The sequence below is a fragment of the Taudactylus pleione genome, unplaced genomic scaffold, assembly GCF_031769625.1.
Source record: "Taudactylus pleione unplaced genomic scaffold, aTauple2 ptg000036l, whole genome shotgun sequence".
Classification (NCBI taxonomy): domain Eukaryota; kingdom Metazoa; phylum Chordata; class Amphibia; order Anura; family Myobatrachidae; genus Taudactylus; species Taudactylus pleione.
In genome coordinates, this window is record NW_028284438.1 from 7699289 (window position 1) to 7726518 (window position 27230).

A 27230-nucleotide genomic window follows, 5' to 3' on the forward strand; every position below is an offset into this window, starting at 1 on the left:
CTCCCGGAATGGAGTGAACCAAAGTCGGTAAGTATGCTCTTCAGTGGTCTATGAATCAGAAGAGGTGACTAGGTCATCAGCATTTTCAAAGAGGCAAGTATGGCTACAAACAGATGGCCAGTGTGAACTCCGGATCTTAAATCCAGTTGGCTCCTCCCCTATACTGGGGCATCTTTTCTCTGCACTTGGTATTGGTTCTTTAGTAAGTGCCTGAATCCCTAAGCACTGTGGAATTTCATATCCTTGTGTGTGCTAAAGTCTGGAGGAGAACTTCCTTTAGGAAGCGGCGGTGACAGCAGCTGTGATGGTGGCGGTCAATTGTCCACTCATGGAGGTGCAACAACCCTGATGCTAGTGTCCTATTGGTCCTTTGGTCTCCCCCCCATAGTCCTAAAACAAACCCCAGTTGACTACGAGTGTGCCTTGAAACCTTTCCCTGCAGGGCCCCTATGTTTCAGCCTAGTCAGCATTGTGAATAATACAGCCCTGCTCCTGCAGGTAAAACATATGTATGCTTTAAAAATGTTAATGAGAATGTATCTGTAAGAACAGCATTGTACTGCATGCTAGTTTAGTACTGTTAATTCTTTGCACCTTTTAACCTCTTGCCTTGGATGGCCACAATTTTCTGACCATCCCAGGCAGTACTTTATCTGATCTGGTTGCACAATTTTGACCAGTCAGATAAACAGTGAGGGTTGCTGCAAGAAGAAAATCTACCCGCAGCTGCTGCTTTCAGAGGTACCTTCCGGTCCCTCTGCTTGCCTGCACCCTCCCCGAGTGTCTGCTGTGCTGCCAATCACTGCTGATCAGTCCGCAAAGCAGAACCCCCCACCCAGTAGCTGCAGAGATTAGCAGCCACTGGGAAAATATAAATTAACCTCCTACCTCACCTGCTTAGTGTACATGGTGCCTGATTCAGCAAGGATCGCAATTGCAAACCTGCATGCAGGCAGATTTGCAATTGCGATCCTTGCAATAATGAAAATGCAGCAGGAGGTGTATGATATCCCCTGCTGCATTTGCGATCCCAGCACTGGGAGGTCGATGGTCGCGATGGTGGATGGCGCCGGGCGGGTGGCCAGCTGAGTAAGCCCCAGTTTGCGAGCCCAGCAGACTACGTACACCCATGCAGTCCCTGGGTTGGCCACACCCTGAACCCTGGCCGACCCCATCCACGCACTGCCCTTTAAATGCCTCTGCCTGTCAATAAGGCAGAGGCATTCAAGAGCTTGCGTGCATCTTAGCAGGACCCATCCTGCACACTCGCAGAATGGGTCCTGTGCATGCGCAGATTCCCGATAAACTTGCGTGCACTGCTGAATCAGGCCCTGAAACCAGTGTCAAAATGAAAGTCGCAATGGTAGCAATGTTTCCGATGTTCCAATAGTGGGTTCTGATGTTCGAAAAACTGATTTTTTTTTTTACAAATATTAAAAAAATATATATATTTTTTTTTTTAGGAAATCATTTTGGATAAGTTGAAATAGATCTTCCTCACCTAATTCACTCATAAAAAAACCCGACAATTTCTGAGCGGTTTTTAGAAAGTGTCAGATAAGTGGTAAAAATATATTTTACTTGAAAGAGAGTTTCCTGAGTTTTACCATAAAATATCTTGTGCTTCTAACTAGGACAGGTCAGGGGCAATCACAAATACATTTCCTATCTCAGTCTATGTTGGTTCAGATCTCTCATGATTTTCTCTTTTTCTGTTCTATGATATCTATGCTGAAGACAAAGAACAGTCCATCAAAGTAGGAATGCTTTCTTCCAGTTGATTGGTGACCCTAAACACACTCTCTCACAAATCCATGTAAAAGGTATTTTAAAAGACTTTGGGGCCTATTCATCATAAAGTTTCTCTGGAGGTAATTAGGTTTAGAACTCGCATAGAGTTCTACCTAATTACCAGAGGAATTCATCATTCCTCCTCTCCATAACTATCTATTCCGAAAAGCTGTCATTTTTGTGATGACAGCTTTTCGGGAAATAGATAGTTATCTCTAGCTACACTAACTTACCGCAGCTGGAAACAGTGCTGCGCATGCGCTATTACATCTGTAAAACCAGCGCATGCGTAACACTGCCTACAGATGCGGTAAGTTTGTGTCCCCCCCCCCCCTCCGCTCACCTGAGTCCCTGTCTCCCAGCAGAACACAGTACTGTTTAGAAAAAAAAAAAAAAAAATTTCTAAACTTTATTGTGTTCTGCTGGGAAAACACATGACAGCATAGCAGACGGAGCCAGAGGAGAGACCAGAGCAATGGAGGAAGACGCCGGGGGACCTGCCCAGTTGGAAGCAGGTAAGTGTCAACTACTATACGCCACCTCACAGTGGCGTATTGTAACATCATCAATTTCCGAAGATACATAATTTTTGGATTTTGATGAATACCATAATTTCCATATCCCCATACAAATGTATGGGGAGTGTAGAAATTAACGCAGGGGGACTTAGCAAGGAGATATCAGTGATATCTCCTGTGCTAAGTGTGTTCATGAATACTAAAATAACATTAATTAAGGAAAATGTCCTTAAAAACGTTATTTTAGTGTGGATGAATAGGCCCCTTTGTGGTCTACTTAAGAAGCCCTTAATGGGCTTCTTAACACACAATGGGCCTGATTCAGAGCCGCTCGCGAGCGCACAGCGCTCGCAAGCGCCTCGATGTTACCCCACCAAGCATGCGCCGCACCCAGCGTGTGCATGCGCAAGCCCCGTCCAGCGACTGCAGCTCTGTCTCTATGAGGCTCGTTACAAGATGGGGCGGCTGTCGATGGTGACAGCTCACCCCATTTTGTAGGCGGGGAGGAGGGGGTGGCTGCACAAACGCAGGCGTTCCCTTAGGAACAGAAGGTAAAGTAGGTGAAGGCGTGCGGAGGACCCGGACCCCCGCTGGGTCTTTTCATCAAGCCCAGGCCTGGACATCTGCATACATGGCTAACATCTGCATATGCATATAGTGGAGGAGATCCACTGAAGCTTCTCTGACGTTATAGGTCACCATTGTCATGTATAACTAATGCCATCCTGAGATGACATGAGAAAGTTGTCAAAGCAATGATTTTCATGAGAGGTGATTTGATTAAGGTCACCATTAATATAGAGATCTATTGAAGCAGTGGTAAGCAGATGTCATAGGGCCTGATTCAGCACAGAATGCAAGTCTGCATACGCACGCACCCGGCCATTGCAAAAATATGCTAATGAACCCAAACACAATCACACAGCAGTACAAGAACCAGAAGCCCACCACTACATAATGCTGCCAACTTCCCCTTACTCACCTCAGCAATACCTTGCTAGACAGCAAAATCATCGGTAACATCGAGAACCATCAAACCCATTAGCATAATAGTGGTTGACCTCATCTCACTCAGGATTTGGGCATCTAGAGCTCTGGCTCAGTCTTCCATTGCAGGGGCTTAATTGTGCATGCCCCTGTAACGGTGTTCAAATGCACTGCCACCCCTGCGTTCCACTGATCACCCCCTGTCACCACCCCCAAATGGTCACTTCCTGTCAATCAATGTGTGCTCAGACTGTGTGCTCCCTGTGATCGCTACTCGATCACAGTGGCCGGTTTGCGCAAGCGCACTGAGATGCGTACTCATGCGCAGTGTGAAACAATCGACCAGGTGATTGCAAAATCGCGGCTGAGTTCCTTGCTGAATCAGGCCCATAGAGGTACCACAGGAGAAAGCAGCGAGCTGATATAAGCCCTTTCTTTGTAATTTTCACATGGTAAAAGGCTTATCTCAGCTTCATATATAGACAAATTCTTCCAAAGCTATAAGCATCAGAAATCGACAATTCTGTGTAAACTTTGGGCAACACAGTTTTGCCTGCAGCGACTACTGCCTCGCAGCTCTGAGGTCATGAGTTCAGTTCCTGACTGAGGCACTTTCTGGCTGTGTGGGTTTTCTTCAGGCACTCCAGTTTCTTCCCACACTCCAAAAACACACAGGTAGATTAATTGGCTTCTACAAATAATTAACCATAGTGCATATGTGTACATGTGATAAGGAATATACATTTATAAATTCCATTGGGGCAGGAACTAATGTGAATGATTGAAATATTCTCTGTGAAGCGCTGCTAAGTTCAAACAAAATAAATATATCTTTATAAGCAACCACAATAAAGATAATTTTTTACCTTCAGCCCCCCAGAATAGTATAACATTAAGTAATAATTCCTGGTGCAACAAGCAAATATACAGTATGTTTGTGTCTTTTCTCCCTGTGAAAGGTATGTTTTCACAATACTCATGCATACATGTTGGCCATACTCAGTGGCTTAACTATGAATTTTGCTCCCCCATGCCAAAAAAGTTTCAGGCGCCCCCCCCGCCCAAAGATCAAACACACCCAAAGACAATGTTTAAGGTGTGTGGTTACATGATACAGCAACGTGCCTTACACATTATGACACACTAAGTAATGCCACTTATAACACAGTGTGCCACACCGGAATGCCCCTTACAACACATTATGCCACACCGGAATACCCTTACAACACATTATGCCACACAGCAATGCCCTTACACATGCCACACAATAAAGCCACGTATAACACATAATGACATACAGTAAAGCCCTTATAACAAATTTATGCCAGGCTGTAATGCCCCTATTTCACATTATGCCACACTGTAATGCCACATAACAGATTATGCCACACAGTAATGCCACATACAACACATTATGCCACACAGTAATGCCCCTTACACATTATGCCACAGTAATGCCCCTAATAGCACATTGTGCACACAGTAATGCCAAATACACATTATGCCAAAGAGTAATGCCCGTTACATCCCACCCTGACAGATCTACTTCACCAACCCTCCTCTCTGCTCCTGCCAGGCTGTCACCTCAGCTTAAGACAGGTTGCACAGTTTTTATGTCCGTGTAGAACCAGATTATTGGGAACATAGTTTATAACCTGTAAACTGTGTGTATCATGTTAGTGTCCCTTATACAGTGCCCTCTGAAGTTGTGCCCAAAAATGCAATGCCCCCTATACTAGAGGCCCTTATGCAATGCCCACTGTAATAGTGCCCCTTATGCAATGTCCCCTGTAGTAGTGCCCATTATGCAGGGCCCCCTGTAGTTGTGCCCATTAAAGTAGTGCCCTCTGTAGTTGTGCCCATATGCAGTGCCACTTGTAGTTGTGCCCCTTCTAGTAGTGCCCCCTGTAGTTGTGCCCATTTTAGTAGTGCCCCTGTAGTTGTGCCCAGTAGTTGCCCCCTGTAGTTGCCCTCAGTAGTGAGCCCTCTGTAGTTGCCCCCAGTAGTTGCCCCAGTAGTGAGTCCCCTGTGGTTGCCCCCAGTAGTGAGCCCCCAGTAGTTGCACCTAGTTGATCCCAATAGTGAGCCCCCTGTAGTTGCCCCCAGTAGTGAGCCCCCTGTAGTTGCCCAAAGTAGTGAGCCCCATGTAGTTGCTCCCAGTAGTTAGCCCCCTGTATGATGCCTGAAGGCCACATCTGATTAGCTACATGTTTCTATGGGCTCTATTTACTACAATCCGCATTGGTAATGCAGATTGTAGTGTGATATTACCGACTGAATTCGCATTGCGAATTCAGGCAATATCACAGGGATTTACTACAAATCCCTTGCAGGGACAGAGCTTGCGAGAAAGCTCTGTCCCTGCGAATCCCTCCCGCACACTAGTCACGGTATTTTCGCACAAAAATACCTTGACCAGTGCCCCGCGCATGTGCCAATCGACCGTCGCTGCTACCCCCCCCGGCGCTAAGCCCCACCCCCTTAGTTAAGCCCCACCCCCCGTGATCGCGGACCCCCCCTCTCCCTTAATTACACTTACCTGCATGATCCGGGCTCCGGTGATGTCTTCCACGTCCTCCGGTCAGGTTATATCCCATACTACACTGGGACCCGATCACCTGATGACCAGGCTGCAGTGCAGCATGGGAGACCAGCTGACCGGAGGGATGACATCACCCGGAGCCCCAACCACTGGTCCTTGGAGTCAGGTAAGTACTTTTTTTTTTTTTTTTACACTGTATCAGCGTGTGGTCTGTTTAGACCACACAGCTGATTACTGGGGCCGGCTCCGGGCTCTGCTCTCTCCGTTAGAGCAGGGCAGGAGTCCGGTAACCGGGGGAGACCCTGGATAATGCCACCTCCAGGGCTTTCCCCTGTACTTTTTTACAATGTATTTTTAGTAACTCTGGTCGGATCACATTTCCCATTAGGGGTTGGAGTAGAATTGTACGAATTCTACTCCAATTGCCCTATAGTAACTGTGGGTGATACTAAAATAATGTGAAAAGGGTGCGAAAACACCCTTTTTCACTTTATTTTAGTAAAAATAATGTTAATAAATAGAGCCCCAAATCCCTTCAAATTATGGGAACATTCCAATCAGGGCCGAAACTAAGGTGGAGCAGCCAATGCTGCTGCACAGAGCGCAGCAGCCCTGAGGGCGAAACCAGCCACCCACCGCAATCACTATATGCCGGGTGCCAGCTGCTATTTATATATATTAGTAATGGTGCAGTGCGTGGCGCCCAGCTCAGTGGTCGAAGTGGGTCCTGGCTGCAGTGCAGTAGTAAACAGCAGCGCTGACAGCCAGCCAATCGCTGCTCACAAAAGCACCAGCCAAAAGCACCAGCCAATGAGAAGCTGCCAAGTGGCAGCTTCTTATTGGCTCACGGCCGGCACCGGAGTTTAAAAGCCTTCCCTTCTTTTGATATGCAGGTGAGCCGGTCTGTGAGCCGGGATTGGCTGGCGGCCGGTGGTGACTTTAAAAACTGCAGTACAGAAGGGGCCCGATGCTCCCGGACCCCGGCTCCGTTCCAGCCGCAGTGTAGCCAGAGTTACGAGGGAATCAGAGAAGGGGGAGGGTGTAAGGGAATATGTGAAGGAGAGGTATTGGCAGACCGCAGAGGGAATCAGTTAGTGAGAAGGGCAGGGCGTGAGAGAGGGAAGCAGGCAGGGAGAAGTGGTGGGGGGTGAGAGAGGTGCATTGGGTGAGAGAGAAGCAGGGGCTAATAAGGGTAGCAGGGAGTGAGAGGTGTATGTGTGGGGAAGAGAATTAAATCTACATACCCCCACCTCTAAATTCACACTTTGAACACTGCTTACACTGAAGTGCACCCTCTCTCACCCCTGTCCCTCAGCTCCAAGTCTGGGAACTGTGGGAGGAGAGATGTCAACAGTTTCTAGGGTGGGAACTCGGAGCTGCTGGGACAGGTGCACACTGCAGTAAGCAGTGCGGCATCTAGTAGAAATTCACAGTGACAGGTCCCCCGCCGATGTCCAGTGCAGCAGCACCAACAGGTCCCCCATGTACTACCAGGCCGGTCGTCGCCATCCAAGGGGAGGGAGGTTTTAACATGACAGACTAATTTTATATATATATATATATATATATATATATAATTAACTTGTCTCCAAGGATGAGGTACTAATGAGGAAGGTGGGGACTAACAGACAGTAATGAAAATTGTTCTTGGTCACCTACTACAGTAATATCCCGTATCTTTGCTGTCTAATTTTAATTTAGTGGCCAGGTGTCAGCTGCATGATCTGAGAGAGGCAGGGAGGGGGTGGGGTGAACAATATCTTAAATCATATCAGCCATTTATTTTTTGGGGGGAGTGGGGGCACCAATTCTATTTCTCGCACAGTGCATCAAAATGTCTAGTAATGGCTCTGATTCCAATAATGATGCTGCAGTGATCTGTTGCAGGATTACAGTGACTGATCGGTTCACTCGTTTACTAGTCAGTTTTATTTCTCACTAGCTGCAGTCTCCGGTTCTGCTCAGGTGGAAGTTGGTGATCTTTCTCTCCCTAAGCAGCCGGCTTCCTCCCTCAGTGGGTTGCACTCTGGTGATCTCTACTTGGACACTATTCTGTTGTACTGAGCTGAGCCTCCTACACAGGAACCACTAGGACTAGGCTCTTGTACTGAGCCAGCCCCTCTATTCTCTTCAGTGACTTCTCTCCGGTATTTGCGTCACTGAGGACAGTGCTGCATCCTCTCCAGATGGCAGGTAGCACCACCTATCACAGCACATAATAGGTCCCTGAACAGCAGCTGCCCTCTTTACTGCAAGATCTGGACTAATCTCTCAACTGTGCAAACATTAATACTGCGTTCACCTCTGAATCAGGCCCTGTGTTTCAACTGTTCTTTCATTGATTGCTATTTATGGAATTATTTCCCCATTGATGTTATTATGTAAAAAAATTTCTTCATATTCCACCAGGGGCGGAACTAGCGGCAGTGCAGCAGATGCACTGCACCAGGGCCCACTGCAATATAGGGGTCCACACTGCCTGTATGGCAGGTGCAGTGCAGCTGCTTGCAGGTAAGTCATCAAGGCTGTGACTAACCCGGCCGGCAGCTACACGTAGGGGACTGGAGCACAGTGCAGTCAGGCTCAGCACTGCAGTGCACTACTGGGTAATAAATCCCAGTAGTCTCTGCAGTGGGGTCAGAGGAGCATGTGCCGAGCTCTGATTGGAGGAGCCCATCACATGATCCTCTGACCCAGCAGCAGCGCAGCTTCATGGTGTGACTCATTGTGAGGCCGTGACTGCTGCTCTGTCGGCTGCCTGAGGATACTGCTGGTGAGTACACTGTGAGCACTATAGGTGGCATAATGTGTGGGCACTACAGGTGGCATAATGTGTGGGCACTATAGGTGGCATAATGTGTGGGGACTACATGTGGCATAATGTGGGGTACTACAGTGTAGCATAATGTGTGGGGCACTACAGTGTGACATAATGTGGGGGTCCTACAGTGTGGTATAATGTGTCAGGCATCTCCCACTGCATCTCACTGTCACCCACTGCCTGTCACCCACTGCTTCTCCCCTCTCCCTGTCACACACTGCCTTTCACCCTCTCCCTATCACCCTCTCCCTGTCACCCACTACCTATCACCCTCTCCCTGTCACCCACTACCTATCACCCTCTCCCTCTTACCCACTGCTTTTCCCTGTCACCTCTACCTATCGCTCTCTCCCTGTCACCCACTGCCTATCCCCTCTCCTTTTCACCCATTGCCTGCCAACTATCCCTGTCACCCTCTCCCCCTCTCTGTCATCCACTGCTTCTGTCACCTCTCACCCTCTCCACTGTCACACACTGCTTCTTCCCTCTAACTGTCACCTCTCCCTGTCACCCACTGCTTCTCCCTGTAACCCACGGCCTGTCACCTCTCCCTATCACCCTTTCCCCCCTGTCACCCACTGCTTCTTCCCAATCCCTGTCACCCACTGCCTGTTATCTCTCCCTGTCACACTCTAATTGTCACCCTCTTGCCTCTCTTTGTCTACCTCTTGCCTCTCCCTGTCACCCTCTACCCCTGTCTCCCACTGCACTTTGAACTTAGAGTAGGGCAGAGGAGGGGGGCCCAAAGCAAATTTTTGGACCTGGGATTACCACTCACAAGTTCCGCCACTGCATTCCACAACTGGTCCCGTCATCAAAATTTGCACCAGCCCTAAGGTAGATTTTCCATCTGAATATGGCCTTCTATGTATGTGAGCGATTCTGCATCTGTGCATGCAAACATGTTAGAGACAAACCTGTGACGCTCCCATAACATGCCCATAAGATGACCATTTATGTGCATCTATTTAGCCACCTCCCAATCACCACCCAGGAAAGCACGGCACTTTTCCAAGACATTTTTGAGACCGTGTCTCAATTACAACAGTGCCATTATGCATAATACATGGCCTTAGGAGTTATTGGGGATTTGCGTACATGCATAGTACCAAACAAATTGCTCTACTCCATGAACATTGGCACTGTGTGAAATCTGAATCAGGCCCTATATGTTAATTTCCTTGAGTAAAATATATCTACAATTATCAGCGCTTCCTCCTTATTTATATGTGTGACTTGTTTGAATTTGATTGTCCCCCTGCAACTTTATTATCTAAGATTGAAACTATCAGGCCATGTACTGTAATACACGTGCAGTGCGTAACCATCATTGTGCAGCCACACCTCCTCTTATATTCCAGGCCCTCTGCTCATTTTGCCTGTAGGATTAACAAGGTGCATGTTGTTTAGTATACAGAAGTGGATGTATCTCACTTTTGTGGGCACATATGCATGATTGCAATTCGCTTTTGTGGGCACATATGCATGAATAACAGAAATGCACTAAACGTTTGCAATTACAGGTGATAAACTTAGCATAAGTCCCTATGGACCTTAAGTATCCCATTTATATTCATGTACACTTGTATTCCCATCTATTTTCAGTTGCATGTATTTTAAAGTACTGAACGTACATGTTACAGTAAATCTAGTGCATATATTAATTTGGAGAAAGATGTGACAATCATCTGCAATGTACAGTCGCGATGTGCTGCTGTTACCAGCATTCCCACATCATTCGCATGATGCGCACATTGCCAGCATCACAGATAATTGAACTGCCCCCTATATGGTTTTAATTGAGTAACAAAAAACAGTTCCCATTCAAATATTTTACTGAGGACAATGGGGCTTACAATATTCACTTAAATTAGCATTTTTTTGTAACTGCACATGCCTCTAAACCGCTAAAAGACACACGATGCATGCATCCCACAGTGAGCCCCATTAACTCTGGAATGTATCAGGCATTCCTGGGTGGCTAACCCAGACACACAAAGATATTTAATCTGGTGGGTGTGTTATGGGAGTAGTTGTAAACTCAGATGCTTACTTGCACACATTGGAGGTCATAATCTGAGATTCTGCACTTAGCATTTGGCTGGTGCAAAGCCCAATGGTGGTGCTTCTGTGGTTGTGACTTCAGCTACTAAAAGTGGGCACCACAGCCCTTGCCCATTCAGATGCACACTTGTACTCCAGGGGAAGGGCTATTACTAGCAACAGTTTAAAGTTTCAGGTGCAACTGTGGTAAAAGACGCTAAAGAGTTTTCAGCAGAGAACGACTCACAATCAGCCCCAATGTATCTGTACACATGGTCCCCTTTCATCATGCAATATGCTGGGTGGTTTCAGTGGGATATGGTCCATGACCTACCCAAGGTACAGTACAACTACAGTTCAGAATGCTTTCCTTTTATTTACTTAATGAATAAGTCATTTACTGTACATTAAATCTATTCTCGCAAAGATATTTGTTTAGGTTATCTTTCTAACTGTATTGAGCGCTTTCAAATAACAAAGATGAAACTTGCAAACACACAAGTTAAGTTAGTGAGAGCATTAATACACTCTGCGTAACAATATATTTCATGATGAATGTCAATCTTATTTAATTGGATAGAAGAACACATGGAGAGTGGGAGGACTATGGCCCTGATTCAGAGCCAGACGCTCTAAAAGAGCGCTCGCTCTGAATCAGGGCGTTTTTTTTTTTTTTGCGGCCTCCTGGCCGCTCGCATAGCTTTGCGAGCGGCCAGGATGATGGTCGCGATGGTTAAGACCATCGCGACCATCGGGCTTGCGACGAGACCCTTGTGGTAGGGTCTCGTGGCCGCAAGCCCCAGAGAGTTCTGGCTCTAACAGAGCCGGAAGCTCTCCCACTGACATCACTGGTGATGTCAGTGGGGCCGCCCACAAACGGCAGGCATTTGCATGTGAACGCCTCCGTTTGGGAAGCCACCCCCACTCCACGCCTCCAAAACGGTGCAAGCTGTCGATCAAAATCGACAGCCGCCCCCTTATGGTGCGAGACCCGGAGTGACGTAGCGCCCATCGCTAGACGGGTCTCGCGCATGCGTATGTCCGAGCCGGCTCCGGCGTGCGCATGTGCAGTGGCCAAACATCGAACAGCTCGCAAGCGCTATGCGCTTGCGAGCGGGTCTGAATCAGGTCCTATGTTCCCAAGAGAAAAGTCACGGTAAACTTGTTACCTTAGATTCCAGACTAAGGGGGGAATTTAAATAGGGGATGAAAAAGGGTGGTAGCCTCGGGCTTTAATGCCTGGGACTATTCAATTCCAGACCCTTTTTAATCCGCAGACCCTTTTGAATGCCCGTTAAATTAACATGATATCGGGTGTTAAAACATAGAATCTGTGATAAGTTCACAGACCTATGCATTAACAGGGTCTTAGCAACAGTTAGCAGGCTTTTTATAGGGGGATTTCTTTTTTTGGGTCTGAAAATAAAATCCCAGTTAAGTGCAGCCTGCGGGCTACCTTCAGGGCTAATTGAGTAGCTCCGGGGGATCAATTAGCATGCTGTAAATTTCCATGACAACCTGAAATCCCCCTCTTATTCATTAAATGCTGTGAGACCTCAGTTTTGGAGCTCGGACTGCACAAAGATGATTGCTGTTACTAGAATGCATCCTTCTCCATTGTCCTGGCTACAAGAGACAGGTCTCTCATTGCACTTAATGATTCTAGTGTCTATGGTATAAAGCTGGGTACACATTAAACGATGTGATGATCTGACAGATGACCCTGCTGCTGACAGGCCAACATATTGGGTAGTCTGTCCACACTGGGTGATCCGGTGCCCGACCACCCGATATGCCACCCCCCCCACCCTGCATATCGCTCCATGGGATCATCATCAGCATTTCCTGAGCTTCCATGTTGCGCATAGGATCAGGCGATGAGGCTGACGACCCCACGGGAGCGCTCACTACACAATGTAGTGTATACACACTACACATTTTTTAACAATTTGTTGTCCGATGTGTCGTAATAGGCCAAATCGCTAAAGATATCGTGTAGTGTGTATGCAGCTTTTAGTTTTCTTAGAATATCATTCCTCTTTATGTGCTTTTATCCCATGCTATGTTGCAGAATTTTCTATGTTGCTACACATTGCTTCAGTACAAAAAAGGGCATTCATAAATGTGTTTCTAAGGTTATTTGTAAAGTACTCTATAATGCCACATCCATTACCAAATTGGAATAAACTGCACTCTCAAGTTATTATATAATGCTTGTGCTTAAATGTTATTATAAGAACAAACTAATACACAGTAACATCCACATCCTTACTAAGTACAGATTTCTTAGACTTAGATCTCAACACCCTCATTTGATAACCAATTAATTAAAAATAAATAAAGACTAAAATTAACAGTAAAATCATAACAGAGACCACAGCAGTAGCACAGCGGTTAGCATTGCTGTCTGACAGCATTACAGTCATGCTTTCCTGTCTGAATAGAGCACTATCTTTGCAAAGATTCTATGTTCTCCCAGTCTGTGTAAGTTTCATCCCACAGTTCAAAACCATAATGATGTATTATTTGGGTAATTTAGACTGTAAGATCCACTGAGCAGAGACTGTTTTATATTATGGTGCTATATAAATAAACAACAATGATAATAATAATCAGACCTTATTGTGGGAAACTGCACTTATAACCAAAGGAAATAGGAGTTTTGAAAATAAATGCATGTTATACACAGTAATACCCCTTTTACACTAGAGCTAAAACCCGGGTTATTGCAGGGTTAACCCGAGTTGGACAGGGTTGAATTTCTGGGTCGAGTGACCCGGCAATCCAACCCAGGTAATTTGCAGGGTTTAACATGGGAATAACCTGAAAAACCCTGCAGTGTAAACGGTGCGATCTGGGTCACGATGACCTGGAGCGCACCACATCCCGGTGCTAGGAGATGACGTCACTGCAGACCAGCTCTGGTGTGAATGGCGCCGACTCAGTAATTTCCTGGGTCAGCACCAGGTAAATTCCGAGTCTGATCCGGTTTGGAACCCTGTTCCAACCTCCGGGTCAGACCCGGAATTTAGGTATAAAAGCAGTATTAGACATATGGGGGAAATGTAATAGCCTGTGACTTGTAGGTTTTCGGCAAAATTTTGGTGAGTCTGCCTGATGCTTTAAAGTGGCAATCACATACTTGCCTACTCTCCCGGAAGTTGATGGAGGCTCCTGATTTTTCGGAAGAGTAGTGAAGTGGGCATGGTAGGGAAATTATCCTAGGAATTTTCAGGTCTGTACTGATGGGTGGTGCTAAAATTATGCAAATTGTGTCATTTAGTTCTGTCTACTCTCAGACCCGCAAATTATGTCAAACAGGGGCGGGGCCTTATTAATAAATGCATTAATTAAACATGGAGAGGAAACATCTAACTGATACAGGTATTTTAGTACAACTCTAGTAATTAGACAGCTTGTATCAATCTAACAAACGCCAATATTTTTATTGAGTACAGGGATATATGCACATGGTTCATTTATGCACCTTATTACATAAGTCCTAATGAATCTTGCAATTACATTGCTTGTACTAGAGAAATGTATCATGTTCTATGGGCTTGTTTAGTTATTACTATATATATATATATATATATATATATATATTTATATACAGACATACATAAGTGGCTTTAATGGTTAAATTAGAAGAGCAATATTTAGTATAGAGTAAGACCAGAAAACATATATTGAGGTAAATATCTCCTCACATATACTATGTATGGAACAATGTGTTATTATTAAAGTATTATGCAAACAATGGTCATTCTTATTTCTTGAATGAGTCTGCTTGTTTATTTTTCTAAAACAGCATGAATAATACACTAACTCAGTGGTTCCCAAACTTTCTTGAATCATGGCACCCTAGAGTATCAACATTTTTATCCCGGCACCCCTAAGCCAAAAGTTTGTTATAGAGAAATTCAGAAAAAAAAATGATTAAGTAAATTGTGCTTACCTGTCATTCTTATGGTCAGTTATGTGGTGGTAGACAGGGTTTCATGTCCACATATTTTATGTTTGTGCCTCTTACATTGACCATAAATAGTTTGATTTGGTGCTGGACCACCAACCTGAGGCATCCATGAGAGTGTCCAGGGTGCCACAGCATACAGTTTGGGAACCACTGCACTAGCTGCAATAAGTAACTTACAGTGCCTCCTACACTGATCGTTAAAGAACGGGAGTGCGCATTTCACACTAGACAGCACTTCCCGTTAATAGTAGGCTTTAATTGGCCTCAATAAATGCATTAAAATCTGTCTGGGAAATGACTTGCAATCAAAAGAGGAAAAAATAAAAATTGGAGTTAATGAGCAATATACTGTTGTAAGAAAGCCTATACTACTGTCAAAGAATTGATGTGAAGCGACTGAAATGGAAAGAAGGTGAGAGAGGGTGGAAACATGGTCATACTGTACGTTGCACCTATTCCAGCTGTTGTTAAATATTTTCTGTTTTAAGCAATGACACCCACCTCCCAGCCAGTTGGACGAGATGTTCTGCAGCATTGTAAACGGGATACAGAAGAAAGCAATGAGCAGGTCGCTTAGAGCCAAGGAGCAGATGAAGATGTTGGTGACAGTTCTCATGGCTTTGCTCCTGGTCACCACATATAGGACCAAAGAGTTTCCAAACAGAGCCAGCACGAAGATAAGCACACATATAGTAACAAAGGCAATTTTTGTGCGGACAGGGAGTTCGGGGATGTAGACCAGTGGCTGCAGCTGGTAAAGATCAATAAACTGCTCCCTAGTGACGTTGTTCTCTTGCAGGAGTCGGGAGATCAGCTCGGGGGTGATGTTGAGCGACTGCATCGGGCAATGCGCTCTGGTGTCCGATCAGACTGACCCTCTCCTCTTCGCAGAGCTTGGAGTGCTAGCACAGTAAAGTCAGCCGCTAATTGGTGGTGTGTATGACATCAGATACAAAACCACAGATTGTGATCACACTCCAGTAATGATATTGTACATCTTCTGATATCCATATTTATAATCCATACCTGGATTATCCGATGCATGTGCTCCTGCTGCTGGAGTTTATCAAATCCTTACAGTCGCACGTAGCAAATATCTGACAACCACTTTGTATCATCCGGGACATCCACATACAGTAATTGCAAAAATGTAAAAACAAGGGGAATAGTTGCAAAAATAAAAATAATTATCTCAGGGGAAAAAATCCAGACATTGACCTGGTAGAGAACATTATTGTAAAGTATTGTATTATAATATTGATTGATACATGCGTTAAATACAGAGTACAACAAACATATAAGTTACTAGAGATAGCGAAAAAAGTAGTTTTCTACATTATATGGAACACTGTAAAGCCTCTACAAAATTGCTGCACCTTGCTCTGTGTAACTATGAGATGTGCCTGTGCTTCGTAATATGGGATAGACTGATCCGGGCATACTGTAGGTGCGGGGACTGTCAGTCGTGGTGCTGAAGGACAGCTCCGGTTCCTGTGACCACAGCTGAGGAGAAAAGAGCTGCCTCTACGTCACGACGGGCAAAGAAGCTTTCTACTGTATGTCCCCCCTCCCCTGGAGCTACCAGTCTACAACGTCCTCGTCTGAAATTGCTGTAATCCAATACCGCAAGGCTGTTAGCTACTGGCGCAGTGTGTCACCCAGAGCGCCTCCGAAATTGCTATACAGGCCGGCCGTGAGCTACTCAGCTCTGTGTATGCAGGGATGAGGGCGCACTGGCGGAGACTTTCATTTGGAAGGTAGTTTTACTATTACAAAGTCAGCATCTAGGTCTGAGCAATTTTATGTAGTAACTAACAGAATTACTACATGCAAATCATAAATATGTATATGTAAATACACACATAGATAGATAGATAGATAGATAGATAGATAGATAGATAGATAGATAGATAGATAGATAGATAGATAGATCGATAGAGATATATAGATACATATAGATAAATGTATTTACACACCCATATAAAATGTGCATATATGTATATCTATATATATATATATATATATATTATATATATTAGGGGTGAGCTGGTTCAGATTTCTGAAATCCGAACCCCCCCGAGCCCCCCCGATCCGAGTCCAATCCGAGTCAGGCTCGACTTTTCCCGCCTGACTCGGATCTGAAATTGAGGCAAAACGTCATCATCCCGCCTTCCGAGTCTCGCGGGTTTTGGATCCTATATAAGGTACCCGCGTCGGCGCCATTTTCTCACTCGGCTGTGGACAGTGAAGAGGGAGGGTGGGAGTTAGGGCTGTGTAGTGTAGTGTAGTGCTGCTGTTGTCCACTACTTCAAAGTCCATAGGGGCTGGCTGTGTTGTGCTGTGCTGCTGTTGTTAATAGGGGCTGTGTCCACTACTTCAAAGTCCATAGGGGCTGGCTGGACTGTGTTGTGCAGTCAGTTCTCCATAGGGGCTGTGTCCACTCCAAAGTCCTGTGCAGTGTCCCAGTCCTAAAGGGGTGCTGTAGTGTTGTCCAGGGGGTGCTCTGTCCATCAGGGGTGCTCCCCCCAAGTGCTAAAAAAATAATATATTTTCTGTGTTTGTGAATTGTGTGCGCAGTAGCCGCACGTGCATCAACAAAGTAGTGCCAAGCGTGCGCCTGTGTCATAAGTAAAGGGCCGGCTGGCTTGACCGTTAAAGGGTGCTGTAACCCCCGAAAGTACACTCCAGTCCAAACCAAAAAAAAATTATTTTCTGTGTTTGTGAATTGTGTGCGCAGTAGCCTCACGTGCATCAACAAAGTAGTGCCAAGCGTGCGCCTGTGTCATAAGTAAAGGGCTGGCTGGCTTGACCGTTAAGGGTGCTGTAACCCCCGAAAGTACACTCCAGTCCAAACCAAAAAAAAAATTATTTTCTGTGTTTGTGAATTGTGTGCGCAGTAGCCGCACGTGCATCAACAAAGTAGTGCCAAGCGTGCGCCTGTGTCATAAGTAAAGGGCCGGCTGGCTTGACCGTTAAAGGGTGCTGTAACCCCCAAAGTACACTCCAGTCCAAACCAAAAAAAAAATTATTTTCTGTGTTTGTGAATTGTGTGCGCAGTAGCCGCACGTGCATCAACAAAGTAGTGCCAAGCGTGCGCCTGTGTCATAAGTAAAGGGCCGGCTGGCTTGACCGTTAAAGGGTGCTGTAACCCCCGAAAGTACACTCCAGTCCAAACCAAAAAAAAATTATTTTCTGTGTTTGTGAATTGTGTGCGCAGTAGCCGCACGTGCATCAACAAAGTAGTGCCAAGCGTGCGCCTGTGTCATAAGTAAAGGGCCGGCTGGCTTGACCGTTAAAGGGTCCTGTAACCCCCGAAAGTACACTCCAGTCCAAACCAAAAAAAAATTATTTTCTGTGTTTGTGAATTGTGTGCGCAGTAGCCGCACGTGCATCAACAAAGTAGTGCCAAGCGTGCGCCTGTGTCATAAGTAAAGGGCTGGCTGGCTTGACCGTTAAGGGTGCTGTAACCCCCGAAAGTACACTCCAGTCCAAACCAAAAAAAAAATTATTTTCTGTGTTTGTGAATTGTGTGCGCAGTAGCCGCACGTGCATCAACAAAGTAGTGCCAAGCGTGCGCCTGTGTCATAAGTAAAGGGCCGGCTGGCTTGACCGTTAAGGGTGCTGTAACCCCCGAAAGTACACTCCAGTCCAAACCAAAAAAAAAATTATTTTCTGTGTTTGTGAATTGTGTGCGCAGTAGCCGCACGTGCATCAACAAAGTAGTGCCAAGCGTGCGCCTGTGTCATAAGTAAAGGGCCGGCTGGCTTGACCGTTAAAGGGTGCTGTAACCCCCGAAAGTACACTCCAGTCCAAACCAAAAAAAAATTATTTTCTGTGTTTGTGAATTGTGTGCGCAGTAGCCTCACGTGCATCAACAAAGTAGTGCCAAGCGTGCGCCTGTGTCATAAGTAAAGGGCTGGCTGGCTTGACCGTTAAGGGTGCTGTAACCCCCGAAAGTACACTCCAGTCCAAACCAAAAAAAAAATTATTTTCTGTGTTTGTGAATTGTGTGCGCAGTAGCCGCACGTGCATCAACAAAGTAGTGCCAAGCGTGCGCCTGTGTCATAAGTAAAGGGCCGGCTGGCTTGACCGTTAAGGGTGCTGTAACCCCCGAAAGTACACTCCAGTCCAAACCAAAAAAAAAATTATTTTCTGTGTTTGTGAATTGTGTGCGCAGTAGCCGCACGTGCATCAACAAAGTAGTGCCAAGCGTGCGCCTGTGTCATAAGTAAAGGGCCGGCTGGCTTGACCGTTAAAGGGTGCTGTAACCCCCAAAGTACACTCCAGTCCAAACCAAAAAAAAAATTATTTTCTGTGTTTGTGAATTGTGTGCGCAGTAGCCGCACGTGCATCAACAAAGTAGTGCCAAGCGTGCGCCTGTGTCATAAGTAAAGGGCCGGCTGGCTTGACCGTTAAAGGGTGCTGTAACCCCCGAAAGTACACTCCAGTCCAAACCAAAAAAAAATTATTTTCTGTGTTTGTGAATTGTGTGCGCAGTAGCCGCACGTGCATCAACAAAGTAGTGCCAAGCGTGCGCCTGTGTCATAAGTAAAGGGCCGGCTGGCTTGACCGTTAAAGGGTCCTGTAACCCCCGAAAGTACACTCCAGTCCAAACCAAAAAAAAATTATTTTCTGTGTTTGTGAATTGTGTGCGCAGTAGCCGCACGTGCATCAACAAAGTAGTGCCAAGCGTGCGCCTGTGTCATAAGTAAAGGGCTGGCTGGCTTGACCGTTAAGGGTGCTGTAACCCCCGAAAGTACACTCCAGTCCAAACCAAAAAAAAAATTATTTTCTGTGTTTGTGAATTGTGTGCGCAGTAGCCGCACGTGCATCAACAAAGTAGTGCCAAGCGTGCGCCTGTGTCATAAGTAAAGGGCCGGCTGGCTTGACCGTTAAGGGTGCTGTAACCCCCTAAAGTACACTCCAGTCCAAACCAAAAAAAAAATTATTTTCTGTGTTTGTGAATTGTGTGCGCAGTAGCCGCACGTGCATCAACAAAGTAGTGCCAAGCGTGCGCCTGTGTCATAAGTAAAGGGCCGGCTGGCTTGACCATTAAAGGGTGCTGTAACCCCCAAAGTACACTCCAGTCCAAACCAAAAAAAAAATTATTTTCTGTGTTTGTGAATTGTGTGCGCAGTAGCCGCACGTGCATCAACAAAGTAGTGCCAAGCGTGCGCCTGTGTCATAAGTAAAGGGCCGGCTGGCTTGACCGTTAAAGGGTGCTGTAACCCCCGAAAGTACACTCCAGTCCAAACCAAAAAAAAATTATTTTCTGTGTTTGTGAATTGTGTGCGCAGTAGCCGCACGTGCATCAACAAAATAGTGCCAAGCGTGCGCCTGTGTCATAAGTAAAGGGCCGGCTGGCTTGACCGTTAAAGGGTGCTGTAACCCCCGAAAGTACACTCCAGTCCAAACCAAAAAAAAATTATTTTCTGTGTTTGTGAATTGTGTGCGCAGTAGCCGCACGTGCATCAACAAAGTAGTGCCAAGCGTGTGCCTGTGTCATAAGTAAAGGGCCGGCTGGCTTGACCGTTAAAGGGTGCTGTAATCCCCAAAGTACACTCCAGTCCAAACTAAAAAAAAAATAATTTTCTGTGTTTGTGAATTGTGTGCGCACTAGCCGCACGTGCATCAACAAAGTAGTGCCAAGCGTGCGCCTGTGTCATAAGTAAAGGGCCGGCTGGCTTGACCGTTAAAGGGTGCTGTAACCCCCAAAGTACACTCCAGTCCAAACCAAAAAAAAAATTATTTTCTGTGTTTGTGAATTGTGTGCACAGTAGCCGCACGTGCATCAACAAAGTAGTGCCAAGCGTGCGCCTGTGTCATAAGTAAAGGGCCGGCTGGCTTGACCGTTAAAGGGTGCTGTAAACCCCGAAAGTACACTCCAGTCTAAACCAAAAAAAAATTATTTTCTGTGTTTGTGAATTGTGTGCGCAGTAGCCGCACGTGCATCAACAAAGTAGTGCCAAGCGTGCGCCTGTGTCATAAGTAAAGGGCCGGCTGGCTTGACCGTTAAGGGTGCTGTAACCCCCGAAAGTACACTCCAGTCCAAACCAAAAAAAAAATTATTTTCTGTGTTTGTGAATTGTGTGCGCAGTAGCCGCACGTGCAACAACAAAGTAGTGCCAAGCGTGCGCCTGTGTCATAAGTAAAGGGCCGGCTGGCTTGACCGTTAAGGGTGCTGTAACCCCCGAAAGTACACTCCAGTCCAAACCCAAAAAAAAATTATTTTCTGTGTTTGTGAATTGTGTGCGCAGTAGCCGCACGTGCATCAACAAAGTAGTGCCAAGAGTGCGCCTGTGTCATAAGTAAAGGGCCGGCTGGCTTGACCGTTAAAGGGTGCTGTAACCACCAAAGTACACTCCTGTCCAAACCAAAAAAAAAATTATTTTCTGTGTTTGTGAATTGTGTGCGTAGTAGCCGCACATGCATCAACAAAGTAGTGCCAAGCATGCGCCTGTGTCATAAGTAAAGGGCCGGCTGGCTTGACCGTTAAAGGGTGCTGTAACCCCCGAAAGTACACTCCAGTCCAAACCAAAAAAAAATTATTTTCTGTGTTTGTGAATTGTGTGCGCAGTAGCCGCACGTGCATCAACAAAGTAGTGCCAAGCGTGCGCCTGTGTCATAAGTAAAGGGCCGGCTGGCTTGACCGTTAAAGGGTGCTGTAATCCCCAAAGTACACTCCAGTCCAAACCAAAAAAAAAATTATTTTCTGTGTTTGTGAATTGTGTGCGCACTTGCCGCACATGCATCAACAAAGTAGTGCCAAGCGTGCGCCTGTGTCATAAGTAAAGGGCCGGCTGGCTTGACCGTTAAAGGGTGCTGTAACCCCCAAAGTACACTCCAGTCCAAACCAAAAAAAAAATTATTTTCTGTGTTTGTGAATTGTGTGCGCAGTAGCCGCACGTGCATCAACAAAGTAGTGCCAAGCGTGCGCCTGTGTCATAAGTAAAGGGCCGGCTGGCTTGACCGTTAAAGGGTGCTGTAAACCCCGAAAGTACACTCCAGTCCAAACCAAAAAAAAATTATTTTCTGTGTTTGTGAATTGTGTGCGCAGTAGCCGCACGTGCATCAACAAAGTAGTGCCAAGCGTGCGCCTGTGTCATAAGTAAAGGGCCGGCTGGCTTGACCGTTAAGGGTGCTGTAACCCCCGAAAGTACACTCCAATCCAAACCAAAAAAAAAATTATTTTCTGTGTTTGTGAATTGTGTGCGCAGTAGCCGCACGTGCAACAACAAAGTAGTGCCAAGCGTGCGCCTGTGTCATAAGTAAAGGGCCGGCTGGCTTGACCGTTAAGGGTGCTGTAACCCCCGAAAGTACACTCCAGTCCAAACCCAAAAAAAAATTATTTTCTGTGTTTGTGAATTGTGTGCGCAGTAGCCGCACGTGCATCAACAAAGTAGTGCCAAGAGTGCGCCTGTGTCATAAGTAAAGGGCCGGCTGGCTTGACCGTTAAAGGGTGCTGTAACCCCCAAAGTACACTCCTGTCCAAACCAAAAAAAAAATTATTTTCTGTGTTTGTGAATTGTGTGCGCAGTAGCCGCACGTGCATCAACAAAGTAGTGCCAAGCGTGCGCCTGTGTCATAAGTAAAGGGCCAGCTGGCTTTACCGTTAAAGGGTGCTGTAACCCCCGAAAGTACACTCCAGTCCAAACCAAAAAAAATAATATATTTTCTGTGTTTGTGAATTGTGTGCGCAGTAGCCGCACCTGCATCAACAAAGTAGTGCCAAGCGTGCGCCTGTGTCATAAGTAAAGGGCCGGCTGGCATGACCGTTAAAGGGTGCTGTAACCCCCGAAAGTACACTCCAGTACAAACCAAAAAAAAATTATTTTCTGTGTTTGTGAATTGTGTGCGCAGTAGCCGCACGTGCATCAACAAAGTAGTGCCAAGCGTGCGCCTGTGTCATAAGTAAAGGGCCGGCTGGCTTGACCGTTAAAGGGTGCTGTAACCCCCAAAGTACACTCCAGTCCAAACCAAAAAAAAAATTATTCTCTGTGTTTGTGAATTGTGTGCGCAGTAGCCCGCACGTGCATCAACAAAGTAGTGCCAAGCGTGCGCCTGTGTCATAAGTAAAGGGCCGGCTGGCTTGACCGTTAAGGGTGCTGTAACCCCCGAAAGTACACTCCAGTCCAAACCAAAAAAAAAATGATTTTCTGTGTTTGTGAATTGTGTGCGCAGTAGCCGCACGTGCATCAACAAAGTAGTGCCAAGCGTGCGCCTGTGTCATAAGTAAAGGGCCAGCTGGCTTGTCCGTTAAGGGTGCTGTAACCCCCGAAAGTACACTCCAGTCCAAACCAAAAAAAAAATTATTTTCTGTGTTTGTGAATTGTGTGCGCAGTAGCCGCACGTGCATCAACAAAGTAGTGCCAAGCGTGCGCCTGTGTCATAAGTAAAGGGCCGGCTGGCTTGACCGTTAAAGGGTGCTGTAACCCCCAAAGTACACTCCAGTCCAAACCAAAAAAAAAATTATTTTCTGTGTTTGTGAATTGTGTGCGCAGTAGCCGCACGTGCATCAACAAAGTAGTGCCAAGCGTGCGCCTGTGTCATAAGTAAAGGGCCGGCTGGCTTGACCGTTAAAGGGTGCTGTAACCCCCGAAAGTACACTCCAGTCCAAACCAAAAAAAAATTATTTTCTGGGTTTGTGAATTGTGTGCGCAGTAGCCGCACGTGCATCAACAAAGTAGTGCCAAGCGTGCGCCTGTGTCATAAGTAAAGGGCCGGCTGGCTTGACCGTTAAAGGGTGCTGTAACCCCCGAAAGTACACTCCAGTCCAAACCAAAAAAAAATTATTTTCTGGGTTTGTGAATTGTGTGCGCAGTAGCCGCACGTGCATCAACAAAGTAGTGCCAAGCGTGCGCCTGTGTCATAAGTAAAGGGCCGGCTGGCTTGACCATTAAAGGGTGCTGTAACCCCAGAAAGTACACTCCAGTCCAAACCAAAAAAAAATTATTTTCTGTGTTTGTGAATTGTGTGCGCAGTAGCCGCACGTGCATCAACAAAGTAGTGCCAAGCGTGCGCCTGTGTCATAAGTAAAGGGCCGGCTGGCTTGACCGTTAAAGGGTGCTGTAACCCCCAAAGTACACTCCAGTCCAAACCAAAAAAAAAATTATTTTCTGTGTTTGTGAATTGTGTGCGCAGTAGCCGCACGTGCATCAACAAAATAGTGCCAAGCGTGCGCCTGTGTCATAAGTAAAGGGCCGGCTGGCTTGACCGTTAAGGGTGCTGTAACCCCCGAAAGTACACTCCAGTCCAAACCAAAAAAAAAATTATTTTCTGTGTTTGTGAATTGTGTGCGCAGTAGCCGCACGTGCATCAACAAAGTAGTGCCAAGCGTGCGCCTGTGTCATAAGTAAAGGGCCGGCTGGCTTGACCGTTAAGGGTGCTGTAACCCCCGAAAGTACACTCCAGTCCAAACCAAAAAAATAATAATTTTCTGTGTTTGTGAATTGTGTGCGCAGTAGCCGCACGTGCATCAACAAAGTAGTGCCAAGCGTGCGCCTGTGTCATAAGTAAAGGGCCGGCTGGCTTGACCGTTAAAGGGTGCTGTAACCCCCAAAGTACACTCCAGTCCAAACCAAAAAAAAAATTATTTTCTGTGTTTGTGAATTGTGTGCGCAGTAGCCGCACGTGCATCAACAAAGTAGTGCCAAGCGTGCGCCTGTGTCATAAGTAAAGGGCCGGCTGGCTTGACCGTTAAAGGGTGCTGTAACCCCCAAAGTACACTCCAGTCCAAACCAAAAAAAAAATTATTCTCTGTGTTTGTGAATTGTGTGCGCAGTAGCCCGCACGTGCATCAACAAAGTAGTGCCAAGCATGCGCCTGTGTCATAAGTAAAGGGCCGGCTGGCTTGACCGTTAAGGGTGCTGTAACCCCCGAAAGTACACTCCAGTCCAAACCAAAAAAAAAATGATTTTCTGTGTTTGTGAATTGTGTGCGCAGTAGCCGCACGTGCATCAACAAAGTAGTGCCAAGCGTGCGCCTGTGTCATAAGTAAAGGGCCAGCTGGCTTGTCCGTTAAGGGTGCTGTAACCCCCGAAAGTACACTCCAGTCCAAACCAAAAAAAAAATTATTTTCTGTGTTTGTGAATTGTGTGCGCAGTAGCCGCACGTGCATCAACAAAGTAGTGCCAAGCGTGCGCCTGTGTCATAAGTAAAGGGCCGGCTGGCTTGACCGTTAAAGGGTGCTGTAACCCCCAAAGTACACTCCAGTCCAAACCAAAAAAAAAATTATTTTCTGTGTTTGTGAATTGTGTGCGCAGTAGCCGCACGTGCATCAACAAAGTAGTGCCAAGCGTGCGCCTGTGTCATAAGTAAAGGGCCGGCTGGCTTGACCGTTAAAGGGTGCTGTAACCCCCGAAAGTACACTCCAGTCCAAACCAAAAAAAATTATTTTCTGGGTTTGTGAATTGTGTGCGCAGTAGCCGCACGTGCATCAACAAAGTAGTGCCAAGCGTGCGCCTGTGTCATAAGTAAAGGGCCGGCTGGCTTGACCGTTAAAGGGTGCTGTAACCCCCGAAAGTACACTCCAGTCCAAACCAAAAAAAAATTATTTTCTGGGTTTGTGAATTGTGTGCGCAGTAGCCGCACGTGCATCAACAAAGTAGTGCCAAGCGTGCGCCTGTGTCATAAGTAAAGGGCCGGCTGGCTTGACCATTAAAGGGTGCTGTAACCCCAGAAAGTACACTCCAGTCCAAACCAAAAAAAAATTATTTTCTGTGTTTGTGAATTGTGTGCGCAGTAGCCGCACGTGCATCAACAAAGTAGTGCCAAGCGTGCGCCTGTGTCATAAGTAAAGGGCCGGCTGGCTTGACCGTTAAAGGGTGCTGTAACCCCCAAAGTACACTCCAGTCCAAACCAAAAAAAAAATTATTTTCTGTGTTTGTGAATTGTGTGCGCAGTAGCCGCACGTGCATCAACAAAATAGTGCCAAGCGTGCGCCTGTGTCATAAGTAAAGGGCCGGCTGGCTTGACCGTTAAGGGTGCTGTAACCCCCGAAAGTACACTCCAGTCCAAACCAAAAAAAAAATTATTTTCTGTGTTTGTGAATTGTGTGCGCAGTAGCCGCACGTGCATCAACAAAGTAGTGCCAAGCGTGCGCCTGTGTCATAAGTAAAGGGCCAGCTGGCTTGACCGTTAAGGGTGCTGTAACCCCCGAAAGTACACTCCAGTCCAAACCAAAAAAATAATAATTTTCTGTGTTTGTGAATTGTGTGCGCAGTAGCCGCACGTGCATCAACAAAGTAGTGCCAAGCGTGCGCCTGTGTCATAAGTAAAGGGCCGGCTGGCTTGACCGTTAAAGGGTGCTGTAACCCCCAAAGTACACTCCAGTCCAAACCAAAAAAAAAATTATTTTCTGTGTTTAGCCGCACGTATATATATCAAATCGATATAACATAAATGGAGGACCAAACTTTCTCCGATAAAAATAAAATAGAGAAAGATCAAGAACCACTTCCTCCTACTGCTGAAGCTGCTGCCACTAGTCATGACATAGACGATAACATGCCATCAACGTCGTCTGCCAAGGCCGATGCCCAATGTCATAGTAGAGGGCACATACAATCCCAAATGGCAAAGTTCAGGAAAATGACCTTGAAAAAGACATTTAAATCAGCTGAAGAGAAACGTAAACTTGCCAATATGCCATTTATGACACGGAGTGGCAAGGAACGGCTAAGGTCGATCCCTAGTATGTTCATGACTAGTGGTTCAGCTTCACATGACGATGGAAGCCCTCCTCCCACTAAAAAAATCAAAAGAGTTAAGCTGGCAAAAGCACAGCGAAGAACTGTGCTTTCTAAGAAGATATCACAAATCCCCAAGGAGAGTCCAAGTGTGGTGGTGGTTGCGATGCCTGACCTTCCCAGCACTGGACGGGAAGAGGTGGCTCTTTCCACCATTTGCACGCCCCCTGCAAGTGCTGAAAGGAGCACCCACAGTCCACTTGCTGATATGCAAATTGAAGATGTCACTGTTGAAGTACAACAGGATGAGGATACTGGTGTAGCTGGCGCTGAGGAGGAAGTTGGCGAGGAGGATTCTGATGGTGATGTGGTTTGTTTAAATCAGGCTCCGGGGGAGACAGTTGTTGTCCGTGGGATGAAAAAGCCCATCACGGTCATGCCTGGGCAGAAGACCAAACATTCCACCTCTTTGGTCTGGCAATATTTCTATCCAAATCCGGACAACAACTGTCTTGCCATATGTACCATATGTAAAGGTGAAATAAGTAGGGGTAGGGACGTCAACCACCTAGGAACATCCTCCCTTATACGGCACCTGCAGCGCGTTCATAAAAAGTTACTGTCAAGTTCAGAAACTTTGGCTAAGACCGTAAGCAGTCCAGGGACACCTAAATCCCGTTGTCCTGTTGTATCCAAGCGCCTGCAAACCACACCGTCAACTCCCTCCTCGTCAATTTCCTCCTTAGTCAGGATCGGAAGTAGTCCTGCAGGCCATGTCACTGGCATGACTGACTCTCCTATCCGAGATCCCTCTGGAGGATCTTGCATTGCTACGCCTACTGCTGCCGCTGCTGCTGTTGCTGCT

The 27230-nt window shown here is 46.3% G+C and overlaps 1 protein-coding gene across 1 annotated transcript in view; it reads right to left on the minus strand.

Annotated features, from left to right (window-relative positions):
- The window catches only part of QRFPR (pyroglutamylated RFamide peptide receptor), a 210768-nt gene extending 195249 nt beyond the window's left edge, over positions 1-15519 (minus strand). Inside the window, exon 1 of the mRNA XM_088452234.1 lies at positions 15180-15519. Within this exon, the coding sequence (XP_088308360.1) occupies positions 15180-15519 (340 nt within the window). The remainder of the gene's footprint in view (positions 1-15179) is intronic.
- Between the last annotated feature and the right edge of the window lie 11711 nt (positions 15520-27230).